The 16,923-nt window shown below is 40.2% G+C and overlaps 3 protein-coding genes across 3 annotated transcripts in view; 2 read left to right on the top strand and 1 right to left on the bottom strand.

Moving 5' to 3' along the window:
* Nucleotides 1-293: 293 nt before the first annotated feature.
* Nucleotides 294-1,409, bottom strand: LOC121960072 (beta-1,3-galactosyltransferase 9). The gene has a single exon (XM_042509671.1). The coding sequence runs from the start codon at nt 1,407-1,409 to the stop codon at nt 294-296; it is 1,116 nt and encodes a 371-aa protein (XP_042365605.1).
* Nucleotides 1,410-2,443: 1,034 nt separating this feature from the next.
* Nucleotides 2,444-7,304, top strand: psmd5 (proteasome 26S subunit, non-ATPase 5). Its single transcript, XM_042509301.1, has 10 exons — nt 2,444-2,616; nt 3,656-3,800; nt 3,887-4,000; nt 4,082-4,210; nt 4,428-4,537; nt 4,723-4,865; nt 4,992-5,183; nt 5,307-5,416; nt 5,554-5,694; nt 5,845-7,304. The coding sequence occupies exons 1-10, from the start codon at nt 2,444-2,446 to the stop codon at nt 6,100-6,102; spliced, it is 1,515 nt and encodes a 504-aa protein (XP_042365235.1). The 3' UTR covers nt 6,103-7,304.
* Nucleotides 7,305-11,485: 4,181 nt separating this feature from the next.
* The window catches only part of kcnt1a (potassium sodium-activated channel subfamily T member 1a), a 31,006-nt gene continuing 25,568 nt past the window's right edge, over nt 11,486-16,923 (top strand). Inside the window, exons 1-2 of the mRNA XM_042509187.1 lie at nt 11,486-11,924; nt 14,779-14,946. Of these exons, the coding sequence (XP_042365121.1) occupies nt 11,770-11,924; nt 14,779-14,946 (323 nt within the window). The 5' untranslated portion in view covers nt 11,486-11,769. The remainder of the gene's footprint in view (nt 11,925-14,778; nt 14,947-16,923) is intronic.

Genomic DNA, 16,923 nt, shown 5'->3' on the forward strand with positions numbered 1-16,923 from the left:
CATGTCTCTTTGTGCAGCATTTTGCAGGTGAAGGCCCCTGGTCCTGTGCCTGAAAAGCCTGTCCAGGTATCCATCCATGCATATAGCTAATTCAAGTGAAAAAACCCCACCCCCATACCTGGGGACATGTAAGGTTTGGGCTGACAGTGCACCAGGTTGTCTCCTTTACCAATTACATCACTGCATATTCATCATTTTAATCATTAATGTATAGTGATCTTAGCTGTTGTACGAAAATTTCAACACAGAGTTATCTATTGATAATCCTGACACACACATGAACTAATCACACATTAACCGTGCGATTCAGCTTGGCCCTTGGAGCTGAAGGGGGACAGTTTATCCAGGTACGTCAGGGCCTTGCAGGTCACCAGGCCATAGTAGGTCTGTAACAGTGAGCATTTCCCACCCTTCTGTCCCAGGTCTGTCCACACTTTATCCAGTTCATGGCTTTCCATTCCTGCTGAGCAAAACAAATAGAGGTAACAGCAAGTGTTGTAGCGGATGTGCTTCTCCCCTGTGAACCTGGCACTGTGGGTTGGTGCCACACCAGCTCTCTGAGCACAAAGACCCACAAACACATCAGCCGGCACAGGTGCACGGACTGCTGCGGATGCTACATACACTTTTCGGACCACATCCTGGGATAAGACGTAAGCTGTTCCGTCACAGAATTCAGGCAGGTACTTGTCAGGGTAGAGAGCTGGAGGCAGGTAGCCAGGACTTTTGGTATCCCTGTCAGGGGATTCTCTCTGGATCACCCTTCCTAAATAAAGGTCCTCAGGGTGCCTGTGCAGCCCGAGTAGGTAGCCTCCGATGGCGGGGAGGTTGACATACACAGAGTCCTTTGTCAGCAGGACAAAGCGTGCCATGGGACAGAAGGTGATCACCCAGCGGAGAGCCAGCACTGTCCTCTCTGTTGGACCACGGAGGGATGAGTCTGCCACAGCATGACCCTGGACCATGTCCCCATGACGGTCAGACTCTATCATGAGGGCATTTTGTGCAGCAAAAGTCTCAGTTGATCCTAAAAAGAACAGAATCCGCACTGGTAAGCCTTGGATGAGTGATTGGTTGCCCCACGTCCTCCTGACTGCATCTCTTTGGCTGATATTAGCTGTGGAGCTGAAGACGATAGTGAGGAGGAAGAGGTCAGAGTTTCTGCAGGCGTCTGGGTTAGTGATGGGGTAGGCCTGGGACACGTTCTCCCTCGCGTTGCTCAGGTCTAGTTTCCGTGCTCTCTCTCTTACGTCGACAACCATGGCGTCAGTGTAGACCCCAGGTGTGGGCTGCAGGAGGTACTCCTCGACAAAGTCTGCCCCAAACAGCAGGGCATGGAAGAGGAGGACGTTGAATAGGAGAAAACACCACTGGTGGGTACGCAGTTTACACAGACAGCACTGGAGCATGAGACAGAAAAAGACAGAAAGTGAATCATCACAAAGGGAGCCAATCAAATTATTATATATAAGCTGCAAATTATTATCACTGTACCTGCATGACAGCTGCCTTGTTGTTTCTGTGTGTGTTAGTTGGACAGAGGACCTCCTGGTGCAGTCAGTCCAACAACAATAAATGCTGACAGACAGGGTTTCCACTTTCACGAAACTCTAACAGCATGTAACCCTGCACCCCAAGTCACATGCTTCATCAACATGAGTGTATCCTGCCTCATGCATTGCAGCATTAATAATACAGAGGACACTGAGGGTCACCTCCAGACGTGTTTTAAGTCTGTATGTGGAGAAACTTTTTCCCTTCCAGCAGATTAATGTGAAAACACCCTTCAAACACTGCACATACAAAGGCTACCTCTAACAGATTGTAAACTTTTCCAAATTTGGACAGTTTATTGACTGAATGCATTATGTTCAGCAGTAGTAATGCACAGTCATGTTTAGGTTCAAGTGCAAGCTCAAGTTCAGGTTCAAATTATATCTCCCTTTAATATATAATAAGTCAAATTATAAAGCACTTCTCAAAATACAGCCCAAAAAAGGACTCATTCTTGTTACTAACATAGGATTTCTGAGCTTTAGATAATGTGTTATTTGGTAAAATTGGCCTTAAGTTGAAATTTGAGGTCCAAAGTTGTGGAGAATAGCCTGCTTTGATAAATGCTTGATCACTATATATAGCCAAATATCCTACTAGGTGTAAAATAAAAGTTGCCTTCCTACTTTAGAGAAGAGGGAAATGCCAAAAAAGGAAATTTGATAGTTATTACAAAGTGAGGGAGTAGAGGATGCCCATAAATTGTAAACTATGTTTTTTCCTATAATTTGGAGTAGACTAAAGCGGAAAGGTTGGAAGAATAACCGGGGAAAAAAGTCACTATGTGAAATAAATTGTAGTCTCCCATTCAGTCCAGCAGGTGGCAGTAATGCGCCGCAACGTTGGACATAAATCATGAAGAAGAAGTTGCTCCAGTTTCCAAACAGACATGGCGGCTTCCATAGAGAGCTTACTGGAGGAAATCTCCGGTGTTGATGATCCAACAGAGGAGCTGCAGAGTTTAAAAACAGCTTTACTGTCGATTCCTGTCAGCGCGTTGAGAGACTCAGTGAGCGGGCAGCGTTTCAATGTGATCTTCTCTTTGCTGAACTCTAATGACAGGTTGGTTTGACACAAAGCATCCTGTTGTCTCTGTTAGCAAACTGCTGGCTGTTAACTGCTGAGTCAGTCAGTGTGTACTACTTTTGTAATTAGCAGTCAATGCAACAGTAAGTTGATACAGCGGCAGGGGAAGTTAGATACAGAGCTAAAAAGACTGTATTTTACCTGTGCTAGCTGTGTTAGCGAGCTAACTGGCTACAATGCTAACATGAAGATGCAGATGTTGACACATGTTGTATAAACTCGTATTATTGGATTTTAAGTGAAAATTACATAACTGATTTTCATATTTGTTTTGTAGTAGTTAGTAGTTATGTAGTTATGTATAATAGAGCAGAATTTGTAGCTCTTTTAACACATAGTCCCCCAAATACATTTTTGCAGAGTGCAGATGCAAAAAGACAGTGAGCTACACGTTTTTGTCCAAAGTGAAAGAGCTGAAAATTACTGCAGAACTTGAACTACACAGTCAATAACACAACACAGTCATTGCCTGTCTGAGTTCCGTGTGCTGAACCAACAAAACATCACTGTCCAAATACTCACAGATTTCACTTTATACAACCAGTTTATGGGAATTAATTTGCTAATTATGTGCATATTTGTATTTAAACATTATTGAAAAAAGGATACAGTTTGCAGAAATGTTGTTTTCAAAATAAACATTTACATCTTTGAGACAGATATCCATAGAGTACCAGTATTTCTTAAAATACATGTTTCTAAATCTGTCCAATATTAAATAGAATGTGAAAAAATGTGACAGTTTTTCATTAATTATTGTTAAATATACATTTTTCATTCAAGTCAGCCAATCTTGACACCGTTATATTAAAGAGGTAGATATCATGCAGCATTTTGAATGAATCTAACCCTTTCAGAAATGCAGACAGAAGGGACAAAGACATGTCCTCTTGTGTTCATATTTTTAATATGTGTGGGCTCTGAGTAGTTGTGATAGGGTTTTCTTTGTTTTCAAACACGTTTTAGGCCAAATGAGTTGCAACCACAGCGGTACTAATGTGAGCTGTGTTTGCAGGGAGCAGGTTAAACTGTGTGTGGACATCCTTGAACGCATCTTAGTGGCCCTCAGCCCTGTGTCGCTGGCCCAGAACTACAGAGCGGAGCTTAAGGGGGGTCTGATTCATCCCAATGAAGCAGTTAAGATCCTGGCTTTGACACAGGTAGGCTGCTCAAACAGTAAACTGACACACGCATAAGTACGATCCCCTTCAAACATTTGACCTTGTTTAGTGTTTTTCTCTGTCAGATTGGGAGAATGGTGGAGCACCCTGACGCAGCCACTGAAGTCCTCAACAACCACGACATTCTTGAAGGGGTGATCCGCTGCATTGGAGAGGAGAAGATGGCTGTGGCAAAGCAGGTATTGAGTGAAATACTGAAATTCCCTGCATGAGATTTTAATGAATCTACAGTTTGTGCAGTAAATGTTTTGTTTTTTTAGGCCATCCAGTCCCTGTCGAAACTGAGTCACTCCAAGCCGGGGTTAGACAAACTGTTCCAGAGCGACCTGCTGACGGTTATGAAGGACGTGATGGCCATAAGTGACATTATCAGATACAGAATGTATGAGGTACGTTCAACTGTGTGTCACTCTGGTTAACCCGTCACATAGGGTTTTTATTTACAATGTACATTTGTTTTGATGGACCAGTAGACAAGATCCCAAAAATAAATGCCAGAACGTGGGCACTTAGATTTAGGTTATATCAATCTGTAATTCATCATATACACAAACAGAGCAGCTCTCATACTGGTTTCCTAATGAAGACATTTCTTTCTGCCTGCAGCTGGTGGTGGAAATCTCATCTGTGTCTCCCATTTCCCTCGGTTACTGTGCCAACAGCAGCTTCATTTCTCAGCTGCTCGGAGAACTGACAGGAGATGATGTTTTGATCAGGTAATACGTTTAATCACATAAATACAGACACAGTAAAGGAAGAATTGCAGTTACTGAAAATTAAGAGTTGCTAAATTGTAATACAAGTTTGCCTGAGTGCTGTCACCATCTCTCCTTTTTGATAAGTGTCTTTACTTTTCTATCATGCTCTAAATTTGCATCTGTTGTCGCCTTTTTTTCCCCAGAGCCACAGCCATTGAGATGGTGACCACTTTAGCGCACAGTCAACATGGCCGGCAGTATTTGGCCCAGCAGGGAATAATGGACAAGATCTCAAACATGATCAGAGGAGCAGAGACCGACCCTTTCTCCTCCCTCTACCTTCCTGGTGAGTCTGTTTTGAGAACTGCTCCAAGATGACAGAAACATGAGGTTTAGGTGGCGTAATTATTTTATACAACAGCTCAATGGTGCATTATTCAGTCATTTTTTTGTGCGAATATCACTCCTGTAGGTTTGGTGAAGTTCTTTGGAAACCTGGCCATTATGGACAGCCCTCAGCAGGTTTGTGAAAACTACCCGGCCTTCCAGAACAAGGTGTTTGAGATGGCTTTGGACCCGGACCCTGCAATGATCGGCGTGGCTCTGGACACTTTGGGGTTACTCGGTTCTACTGTGGAGGGGAAGCAAGTCTTTCAGAAAACAGGTTAGCCTGTTTGTCAAGTTTTATTTGGTAAAAGCCAAAAGAACCATGGCCCTTCTCAGAATGTGATTGTCTCTTGGTTATTGTTGCTGGCGTCTTTGTCACTGATTCTCTGTGTGTCTTCAGGAGAAAAGTTCAAGGCTGTGCTGTTGAGAATGAGCCAGCTTGCCAGCTCTGGAGCTACAGAGCTCAGGGTGCGCAGCTTGGACGCCATATCTCAACTTCTCACTCTACAGGTGTGTGTGTGTGTGTGTGTGTGTGTGTGTACACATAAAGCATATTCATGACCATACATCTTTTTTATGTCTTCAAATGTCATCTTTAGGGGTGAAAAATGTTGATACTTGTATAAATCTAATACGTTTTATTGCAGCCAGAGCAGCAGACAGACGACCTCTTGGCTCTGACCGAGTCCTGGTTCCACCTTTTGTCTAACCAGCCCATGGACATGATCAGCAACATCAGCACTCAGCCGTTCCCAGAGCTGCATTGTGGGGCTCTGCGGATATTCACAGTGAGTGCTCAGCTGTTTGTAAATGCCGTCATTTCCTCCCTGCTTTACTGACCTTTTGATAACATGTAAAATAACAGTTTGTGTGATTATAATAACGCCATCAGCATTGCTTCACTAACATTTCCGTCTGTATCTGTGTGTGTTTTCCAGGCAATTGCCTCTCAGCCGTGGGGCCAGAAGTTAATGATCAGCACTCCCAGTTTCATGGAGTTCATTCTGGATCGTTCGACGGGTCAAACAAAAGAGGCCAAAGATGCTAAGTTTGAACTGGTTGGATCACTTGTGTGTTCGTCTACAGCGGCAGAGATACTGGGCAGCCAGAACTACATCCGCCTGAAGACGTATCTCAGAGAGGGACCTTACTATGTGTCAGCCGTGGCCTCAGTCAGCACAGAAGGAGCTGACTGATTTAAACAAACTCAGATACACTTTATAAGTTTCTGGTTAATGCTTAAGTAACGGGTAAGTGTCTGAATAATCTAACTGTGGGTTAACATATTCTACTCTGCTATAATAAATTGGTTCTCTGATAAATGCATAAACAGTTCTAACAAATCGGTGTTCAGTCAGATTTTTCAACTTAAATTGTCAGAAATGCTTTTGGATGTTCAACAGTTTAAAACTCAGCTCTATGTCAAGAAACATTATCCACTAAAGGATGGTGTAAATGCTTTGGAGGTGGTTAGAAAGACGTGAGTAATTCATCTTAATTAACAAGCTCTGCCCGAGCCTGTTCAGTCTCATTAACTCACTTTTAGCGGCTTTAAAAACACGGCGTGTTCTTTTGGGCCCAATTTGTATATGGTTATTGATTCATTACAACTATAAAATATATATAATGGAGTAGCAAGTGAAATAAAATATAAGGAAGTAAATGGGAAAATTAAATTAAAGGGGCACTCCACTGTTTAATTCATCAAATTGAGTTTATTTGTTTATTAGTAATAAGGACTACTACTACACTATCTTAGTGTAGACTTAGAAATGGCACATTTATAACTGGCAACCTGTGTTACAAACTTGAACTGTGGGGTTTAAGATGCTAATGAGATGCATTGTGGGAAATGTAGGATTTAGTGTGTTGAAGCTTGAGCCATATTAGAGACTAAGATATCTCACAATCTACTGCTTTTATTTTTTACTTTATTTTTCTTATCTGCCTCCTGTAAGTCGCCCAACTTAACAGAATTGCAACACTAAGTCACGGGAGTATCTGCTTAACAGTCTGAGCCCCTTTAACATTATTGCAACGCTCATGTAACGAGATGAACTGGTCATCAAACATGGTGCCGACATTGCAAAGTCATCATTAGAAGATAATGGATCATATGAAAAAGATATCCATGTGATGTGTTAACACATAGAGCTACAGAGTCTTTACCAGCTACTTAAGCAATAACTACAGGCTGAAACAATTGAAGAACATACTGTCAAATGTTTACCATCCCAGCACTTGTAGAAATCCACATCATCATTTACAGGACCTCTGGATCTCATCATCACACACCCAAATCCTTCAGACACTGATTACATTTTCTTTCGTGTCAAAAATATTTGTTTACTAAATTGAATGATTTTTTTATGTAATAAAGAGGCTTCAGTCTGACAGCATATGTGTCTGTTTACTTCTCTTGTTTTGCCCGAGCGCCAGAAAATATTACACCACGAAATGGGATTCTCTCAATAATTCAAAAGAAAAAAACAAACACAATTTGCTGGTTGCTTAAAATGGCAATTATGTATTCTGTGGCACAAAATCAAAACATCTTATGATGTAATTTAGAAGATTAAATGCAGAGGTCTTTTTGAGTACCACTTAAATTATAGTCTCACGTCTGCCTGATAAGATTTAATTGAACCTGAGATTTGCTTTTTAACGCTACAGTGTCCTGCGAGGAAAAAAAACAAAAACAAAAAATAATAAATTCAACAGCATAAGTGGATTTGTTAATACATCAGGGGGAGTTATCAATGCAAGGACGTTTTTTATTCTTCCAAGCTATGGAGAATGAATTAAGATGTATAATGAATGTATTCTATTTGGCTTTGATCTTTTGGCATGTTTTTTAGATGTTAATCTAATCTAAAGTGAAGTGATTTTTATTTTATGTATTCATGGTATATAAAATGCAAAGTTTCGCAAAGCAATATGAAGAATCTGCAGCTATGTTGTTTGCCATCCTTGTGTTTGGATGATTTTTAGACTCAAGTGTTGTTCTTTATCATTTCCACTAGAGGGCAACAGTTCAGCTCTGCAGCTTTCAGACAAGCTGAAATCAGATTTCGGGCAAAATCCAGTTTCAGGTGATTAATACTTAGTGGAAGTACTCAGATCATTTAAGTAAATGCAGCAATAACACTCCGAAAACACTTGAAGTAAAATTACACTAAAAATCCTGTTTAACAAGCTACAGACGTAGTGGTAATACAAAGTGCCACACAGGGCTCAATTAAAAACTTTAATGTGGTGTAATCACTTTGTTTTAAATGATGGTGTAGCATACACTGCAATCAGAAAATAGATGTCCAGCTGACCAATAGACACTATATACCACATAATAACAATGCAAAAACAGGATGAGATTTCTTTTGTTGCTGTTGCAAATTTATTAAAATAGAAAAAAAAAATTACTGGGGTTCCTCCAGCCTGGATAGCCTGTTTCTGTACTTTTACTATGGCAAAACATAACTTTTAAACTTACTTTGCTAAATGTTTACATTCTGGGGGCTGCAGGGGGTCAAGGATGGACATAATGCCCATTATGTTATGTTTTTATTTTATTCTACTTTATCTTTTTACTGCCATTTTTTAATCCGGCCATGGCATGTTTGAGCTGTTTTGTTTTTATATGAAACAAGCAGGAGACATTTTACTTTAAAAATGCCACCACCATGCTTCACTGTTGGGGTGATTATTGAGCAGGTGATGAGCAACACCTGGCTTTCTTAAGATGTGTCACTTAGATCTGAGGCCAAACAAATCAGTCACACTTTCATTAGACCAGAGAACCTTTTTTTTCTCAAAGTCTGGCAGTGCTTTCTTTTCCCCTTAAAAAAAAAAAATTGGATTTCACCCTTACCTCCACCAGTCTTTACTTACTATCTCATTCCATCAAATATAATAATATAAGTGTCTTCAGGTGCTTTCGTGTGTCTTTCACTGAGGACAGGTTTATGTCACTCAGATAGGTGTGGAGCATTGTAGTGATGGCTGACCTTCTGGAAGTTTCTTCCATCTCCACTTAAGGATCTCTGGAGCTCGGCCACCGTTCTCCCCAAATTGCTCAGTTTGGCCAGACAGACGTCTCTAAAGAGTCCTGGCCTAATTGCTCTAAACCTGTCCCTTTTAAAAATGATCCTCTAGGGAACCTTCATGCATCATAATTATTTTTTGTAGCTTTCCCTAGATCGATTTCTCAAAACAGTTCTGTCTCTGAGCTCTGCAGGCCGGCTCTAACCTCATGGCTTGGTTTTTGCTCTGATACGCGCCGCCAGCTCTGAGACCTTATATGCCTTTCCAGATCCTCCACTCAGGTGAATTTACCACAGGTGGACTCCAAACAAGGAGTAGAAACATCTGATGATGTAATCAAGAGAGAAGGGCGGCACCTGGGCTTTATTTGTGTCATAGCAAAGTGTCTTAAAAAGTGTCTTAATCATTAAAGGAAAAATTATTTTAGAACAAAGCTGCAACTTTAAAAAAATATGCAAAAGGTGATCAGGTCTGAATGCTTTCTTTATATACTACCTGTCAACCATTTGAGACTTTTTATTTATACTAATAGTGATATTAATATTACAGTTAACATATTTTAAGTACATTTTATTACTAATACTTTTGTACTTTTACTTAGTTTTACATGTTATGATGATCTTAAATTACACAAATGTGACATGAATCTATGTGAACATATTCATATTTATTCCTTTAATCTGCCAACAAAAGCCAACTCCTTCACAGCACAGCCACCCTGGTGGGATAATCCCACAGATGTGACTTCTTTCTCTCCAGCAGTAAAATAAAAAAAGACTTCCCACTCAAGTCACAGTGACTGACTCAATCCCAAACATAATCTTAAAACTCTTAACCAACCTCATGTCACCATCACTCCAGTGAATCATATCACCTCTCCCACGTCTCTTCCGTACTTGCTCCAGTTTGCGTCATCAAATAAACAAAGAAATAAATAATAAAACATCCAGTCAGTCAGTCAATCTTGTCTCTTTACGTCTTATTTTTCATGGCCTCTTCTGGTAGCGTATTGGAGGTCATCTGGCTTCTCGTCCTTTACATCTTTGACGTTCAGTGTTAGAGGCCCTCTGCTGAAGGATAAAATTACAACACGGACACTAAAAGCCATCTCATGTTGCAAACCATTTTTTTAAAAGTGAGTTTGTCTAAAAATTTCAACTGTTATGAGACTGTTTATTTGTGCATTTCTAATATTTACCAAAATCAGCATGTGCTGCAATCATCCTTTTTGGTATTTCACTAAAATACGCATCTTATGCATCCCAAGAGTGACCCGTTGTCCTCGGTGATGCTGCTCTGCTGTGTGTCAGAGAGCAGCACACTCCTCCTGGGTTTCCTCTCTGTGTGAAGGTGGGATGACCCGCTGACCTGAGCAACACCACAGCAGGCTCACAGTGGACGGACATGTGGGATTTTTTGATTTTACATAAACTATGAATCATCATCAAGCAGTTGTATTTCTTATCATCCTGCTGTCCTCTGCACAAATAACATATAACATGACATCTGGGATTAGTGTCCTGATGTGTTTTGATTGTCTGGAGGTACTACACTGACTTCTTGACAAAAGAGAGTTTATTTTGGAGAGATTTATTTAACATTAACAACATTCATTCAAGAGCTCTCTGGTTTGTTTTCAGATTCAAGCTCTACATTCAAACACTATAAGCTGATAGAATACAGTTCCTAACTGAAAATGTAAAAGTTTTTGCCTTTTTTTTCTTGTGACACTTCTGTATTTAATTATTTGACATTTTTCCAATTTCTTTTTTTTAATAGAAACAATGTCTTAAAAATCTGGCAGATTTGTGTAGCAAAACTTTATGACATGTATGAGGTGTAACGCTTCTACATCAGTATTACCAACCTAATAATGTCATTTATGATGACGCACTGGTTATTTTCTGAAGAACTGACCGATCCCAATACCGATTATTAGTAGTTAGTGAGACTGATGAATAGTTAATGAGACCAATAACAGATATTTGGAACTGACATGCGTTTAAAATTTAAAAAAAACTTTCGTCAATACTTAATTCTGATTATAACAAACTCCAACACAAAACTTTGTTTAAATGCCTTAACAAAACATCAACATACAGCAGGTTCCAAGCAACTTTTAAAAATTCTTTATAAAGTCATGCGAAAATTTAAATAAAAATGAAAACTCCCTGAGCATTTACAGAGTAAAAGTTCCTCCCATGCTGACACCGTTTTGCACATTTTATTCAGTTAGTTTTATCAGTGATCGTTGAAATAAAACTCAGATGCAGTTAATCGGCAAAATGCCAAATATCGGCCCAAATAATCGGCCAGCCCGATAATCTGTCGATCCCAAGTCATTAGGGAGGTAAAGATGTTTCTTTAAACTTTCTGTTTTGATTGCAGATAGATGAACAGACCAACAGATGGTGCTGATCTCTCTCTTCTCATCAGGAGTTGGGAAATAATTCAACAGTTATGTCATTAGGTGTACCTCAGGAAGGAAAGCTGTCATCTCCGTTATGTTGCTTGCTGCAGACCTGTCCTCTGCAGCTCCCACAACATTTGCCCCTCACGCGCCGCCAGCCTGATTTTCATTTATTTATTGACAAATGCTTTCACGCGCATCTTTCAGTTTGAGTATTTAAAGAGTTCACTGGCCAGTTGTCACTTTGCTCGCAGCCTCTCATCCGTGTAGGCTGATAAAAACACTCCCATACCTCCAAGATGCACCTGGATAGGTGAGGGGGACATCACAGGGGGAGACATCACCCGGGCGGTGAAAAGAGCGCGTCTTTCTCTCCGGGTGTCCACTCCTTTTCGGCAGATATCACCCTCCGATGCAATTGACCCAGGAAGAGGGAGACCCAACGCCGACCACCGCAGCTCTCCAGTCCGACGGCAGCGCCGGATCTCCGGCCAAAATGTGCAGTGAATGTTACGTGAATCAGACATTTGTGCACGATGATGGGACCGTGAACGACCACAAACCACGGTAAGAGACAACAAACAGGAACAAGTAAGCAGGCAAACTTTATGTATCATATAGTGATGAATAACTTGATAATTACACCTCAGGTTTGTTGATTAAAAACAGTGAGCATGTCTTTGTATTTGACATTTGAATAATGTTTTTATTCAGTTAGCTGTGATGCGTAAAACGTGCTGGTTTTAGTTTGTGTTTTTCCAAAAAGCTCCATCCTTACACTGTGTGCTCATGTCCTCCTGTTGTGTGTTCAGCTGCTCAGTGCTTTGCTCTCTTTCTGTCTTTCATTATAACAGCCTGGATATTATCTACTGTAAATATGGTGGCAGTAACACATTAGATAATACTGAAATGGTGGAGTGGAATCAGCATGTGTCTTCTTTAGAACATTTGAGTTAAAAATAAAATTAAAAAAACTACATATTTTGTTAAAATAAAATGTATACTGAAAGTCCCAGCGAAGACAAATGTGTGTTTTTGAAAGCTCTTTCTCAACATGTCTCTGTTCACTGGGATGCCTCTGATGACCTGTATGCTCCAGTGTGTTTTATTAGTCTGCCGCTCTTTGCCTTTAGGCTTTGTTTGGTTTAGTTAGATGAATGGATTTCATCAAGCCGCATGGGAAATATACCCATCATCTTTTATGCAACAAGTTTGTCAAGCTTAATGGAGGACTATAGCAAACAGGCAAACAGTGATGGACAGAGGAGGTGGAGAGATGGAGGAGACAGAGGTTTTCTACACTCTCTCTCTCTCTATAGGTTGTATAAGTTTGGCTGCTTTATCAGTAATCTGTTTGGGAGAGAGTGAAAAAAAAACAGCAAGATTTCACACCAAACCACTTCCACTTCATTTGAATCATAACATACATCTGTTACATCTCTTTGACTGAGATGAGTAATCAAGGAGGAGAGGAGATAATTTGCAAAAACTTCCAGCAACTGAAGGCTGGCAATATCTCAAAAATACCCATTTATGCAGCGTACTCTGATATAAATCAATATACATCAATCCATTGACTCAGTTCTGGGGTTTCTAATTCATTCATTCCTTCAAGCAAACGACATCAGTTCACCTTCACGCACAAAGGTAACATCCCGCTATCCTGTCCTCCTCCTGTGCCTGTTACTCAGGCTCTCGGGCTGATTAAATAAAAACTGGATGAGGTGACTCAACATCTGCAGTCATTAACGTAATGGAAGAAAACTGTATTCTTCATCCGGCTAACCGAATTTTTCCGTCCTTTCATTTATTTTTTTTACGATTTCATGTCGGAATTATTCTAAAAATCCCCTTTAAAGATTGAGTTAACTTCAAATACAAAAATTTAGAGTTTCCGTCATACTTTTAGTGCTATTCATCAGTCTGGGTTGTTTTGGTGTTGGTTGCAGAGTGTTGGAGATTCGGCAATAGAGATGTCTGACTTCTCTCCTGTATAATGGAACTAGATGGCACTCAGCTTGTGGTGCTCAAAGCGCTGAAAATATACATTTGAAAAACTCAACAGCAATGTCTCTTTCCAGAAATCATGACCCTGTGACTAAAATTAATCCAAAGACCTTGTTGCGAGCAGTTTCATGTGGGAACTATTTTCATCCTACCGAACTACACCTGCCAACTGTATCACTGTGCAGAAAAAGGTGTGTATCCACTCATGAATGAGAGGCTTGTGCTCGCGACAGTGCGAGATGTAAAAACAATAATGGCATTTTCTGCAGGTGAGCTGCAGTGTTAGCTAGCTCACAGATGCTAGGTCAGCTAGCAGTAAATGCACGCTGTTTCTGTGCAGTGATACAGTTGGCAGGTGTAGTTCGGTAGAAGGAATATAGTTCCTACATAAAACTGCTCACAACAAGGTGTGTGGATTATCTTGAGTAACCAGGTCAGAATTTCTGTAGAGAGACATTGCTGTTGAATTTTTCAAATACATTTTACCACAGGCAGAATGAAATCTAGTTCCATTACATTGGAGAGAAGTCAGACATCTCAAAGGTGGTATTTCCAACACTCTGCAACTCACACAAAAAACAATCTACACTGATATATCGGACTAATGGTAAGGGGAAATATCTGTGTATTTGACTTGGGGTAATATGTCCCTTTAAATGCAGTAGTACGTTGCAGTAGTAGTCGATGCATACAGTCACACTACGACAAAAGTCTACACTAAACCTTTTTGAAAAACAGAAAAGTGTTTTTTCCATATCAGAGAAATAGTCTGATAATGTACGTATTCACTAAGTACAAAAAAAAAAATTGAATACAGTTACTGCTATGAAAGTTGTGGACTGTAAGAAGCAATAAGACTCTGTTGACTACATTTATCTGACCGTATGTAAACTTCTGCCTGTGCTCATTATGCTTAAATGGGCTCAAATGAATGTTTATAGCAGTACAGCTTCATTTTATGCAGGGTAACAAAGCAATTAGGATACATGGTGCTTTAGGGGAACATACAGTATAATGGCTGGTTCGGCTTTGACTTCATGATGTTGTTTGAACAGCTTGTATTACAAGACAACAGAGGGCTAAAGCCTAAAAGCTTCAGGCTAATTACATAGATAGTCACCAACGCTCAGTGTGGAAATGTTCTCAGCTGGGCTGAAACACTTTCTATCAGTTTGTGACAGTATCGTTTTTCCTTCCTGTTTTCTCTAACCCATACTCTTCTGCATTCCCGTGTCAGTCCACCACCTGATCTTTTCCATTCCATGTCTCCTTCCCATGATTTCTGTCCCTCTCCCTGTGCTCATTTTTCTTTTCCAACATTGCCTGTCCTCTTAGCTCCCTTCACTTTTACACTTCTCCTTTCCTTCCTACATTTCCCTTCTGCTTCTTTACTTTTCTCCTCTCCCTCCTCCAGCACCTCTCCAGCACCACTCAAGACTAATATCAACAGCAGCGGTGTTATCTTAGACATCTCCACTCTTAAGATGGAGCAGCTGGAGAGTGAGGAGGTGCCTCCGCTGCCGCCCCGCTTCCGCTTCAGAGACCTGCTGCTCGGGGACCAGGGCTTCCAGAACGATGACAGGTAGGCTGCAGAGGGGAGGTGAAGAAAAATGGTACCTTGTAGAAAGCAGGTTGAGCAGTGTTGTTTGACATGTTCAGAGACAGGAAGACCAGGCTACTTCCTTTTTTTTTTTTCTTTTTTTTTTAAGAAATAAACCGGTTTACAGCCTGGTACAAAAAACCCTAAAGGGCTTTGGTCTCTCTGTTCCCCCATTCATGACAGCAATACAAGGGGTGGATTTTTATTTAACTCACCTACTTTAATATGGTCACTCATGGCTCCAAAAACCAAAATGATGACACCAAAATGTTGAACTGAAGGCTTCAAAACAGTAGGCCATAAACCAATGGGTGGCGTCATGGTCACTACGTCCATTATGTTTTATACAGTCTATGCTTTACATACACTCACAACATGTGGTGTTCAGCTGTTACAGACTAATTCAGTGGATATTACTTTTATACAAATTCTAATTAAATTTCAAATTAATTGAACTACCTATAATCTTTCAATGAACCCCAAAGCAACTGCAGAAGTACCCCCTTTCTTTAACATTAATTGTTTAAGTAATTCTTAAAACAATGCCAGAAATTATTTTTCTTCTAGACTGGAAAGTGTAAACATTAGTCTTAGTCTTTTATTGTGTGAAAAATTTGGGAGATTTGGACTGAAAATTCTGACAGTTGTTGACCAAAATGATCAACTAACGCAAAAAAAAAAATCAATAGTATAATAATTATCATTGGTTGCACTTCTAAAACACTTAACGACAAGGGATTTGCAACTTCAAAATGACTAAATTGCAAATAGCGTTACAAAGAAGCAACATGTTAGGCTGTAATCTCATTAGTCTTGAAGTATTGTCAACCGAATCTCTTTATAGTCGATTTGTCCTAATAATCATCGCTCTTCGCTTGAAGTAGCAGCTGCTGTTCCTCTTCTGTGATTCCATTAGTCCACATTTCCTCTGAAAAAAAAGAAAAATCTGACATCACTACAGCTCACTTAGTCATCTAATGTTTCTTTTACCGATCAGGAGTTCTGACTGCCAGACCGCTTTTCATTTTTGTTTTAACAGCTGACATTTACTTGAATTCAACTACACTTAACCCACCTTTGTAGCGGTTTTTGGACTTGTTACATCAGAGTCATTGTGCATGGAGTGTTTACCTTGTCCGTCTTAGCATACACAACAACATACACAAGTGCAGTGTGAAGTGCTCTCCAACCCTGTAATATGGTGAAAGTGGTGTTTGTGCTTTGGGTCGTGTCGGCTCTGAAAGAGGAAGTGAAGCCAGAAACATGGGGTGCTGTCCATGGTGCTGAAAAGAGGATGTTTCTGAATCACTGCTGGTTTTTGAGTGGTGAAGTTGGCTAGGTGTGTGTGTGTGTGTGTCTGTGTGTGTGTGTGTGTGTGTGTGTGTGTGTGTGTGTGTGTTTGAGACATTCCCCAATTTATTTGAAACTTGAACAAGTTTGGACTGGAAGCATGTTATTGTGACCTAATTCACAATAAGAATTTAAAATGAGATCTCACCACCACTGGCTCTGCTATCTACCTTTCAAAGTGTACTCTGCTGCAGTGTCTGAGCTCGACAGACAAGATCTGTTGCAGTTTTCTTGAGATCTGCTTCATTTGTTTTTCATCCTGAAATTCAAAACTGCACCACGGCAAGGATTAATGTCACTCCAGCTTCTAAAGTCTAAAACAAAGAGTCAAAAAATAACTTAAAAAGGAAAATAACATTTCATTTTTTTCTGGTTTTGCACAGGCTGAATATTAACAGTCTCACACAGTTAGTTCTACACTCAATTTGCGTTTTCTTAGGATATATATTCAGTAGCTCGGGATCTGCCAGATGGACCTCAAGAGAGTGATGATCAGATGTAATTTTAGATGTGATTACAGCAGCAGCAAACCTTTGAGACTGCAGTGCTGTTTGTAATATTTGACACATCTCTTTGACGAGGAAAAACAACGAGCTCTGCCAAAGCTTT

The sequence above is a fragment of the Plectropomus leopardus genome, chromosome 20 (assembly GCF_008729295.1).
Source record: "Plectropomus leopardus isolate mb chromosome 20, YSFRI_Pleo_2.0, whole genome shotgun sequence".
Taxonomy (NCBI): Eukaryota; Metazoa; Chordata; class Actinopteri; order Perciformes; family Serranidae; genus Plectropomus; species Plectropomus leopardus.

Excerpts from the sequence above, each read along its gene's own strand:
- LOC121960072 (XM_042509671.1), bottom strand. The coding sequence starts at position 1,409 with ATGCTCCAGTGCTGTCTGTGTAAACTGCGTACCCACCAGTGGTGTTTT.
- psmd5 (XM_042509301.1), top strand. The coding sequence starts at position 2,444 with ATGGCGGCTTCCATAGAGAGCTTACTGGAGGAAATCTCCGGTGTTGAT. Across the intron at positions 4,211-4,427 it reads TCAGATACAGAATGTATGAG|CTGGTGGTGGAAATCTCATC; the intron begins GTACGTTCAACT and ends TTCTGCCTGCAG. Across the intron at positions 5,184-5,306 it reads GCAAGTCTTTCAGAAAACAG|GAGAAAAGTTCAAGGCTGTG; the intron begins GTTAGCCTGTTT and ends GTGTGTCTTCAG.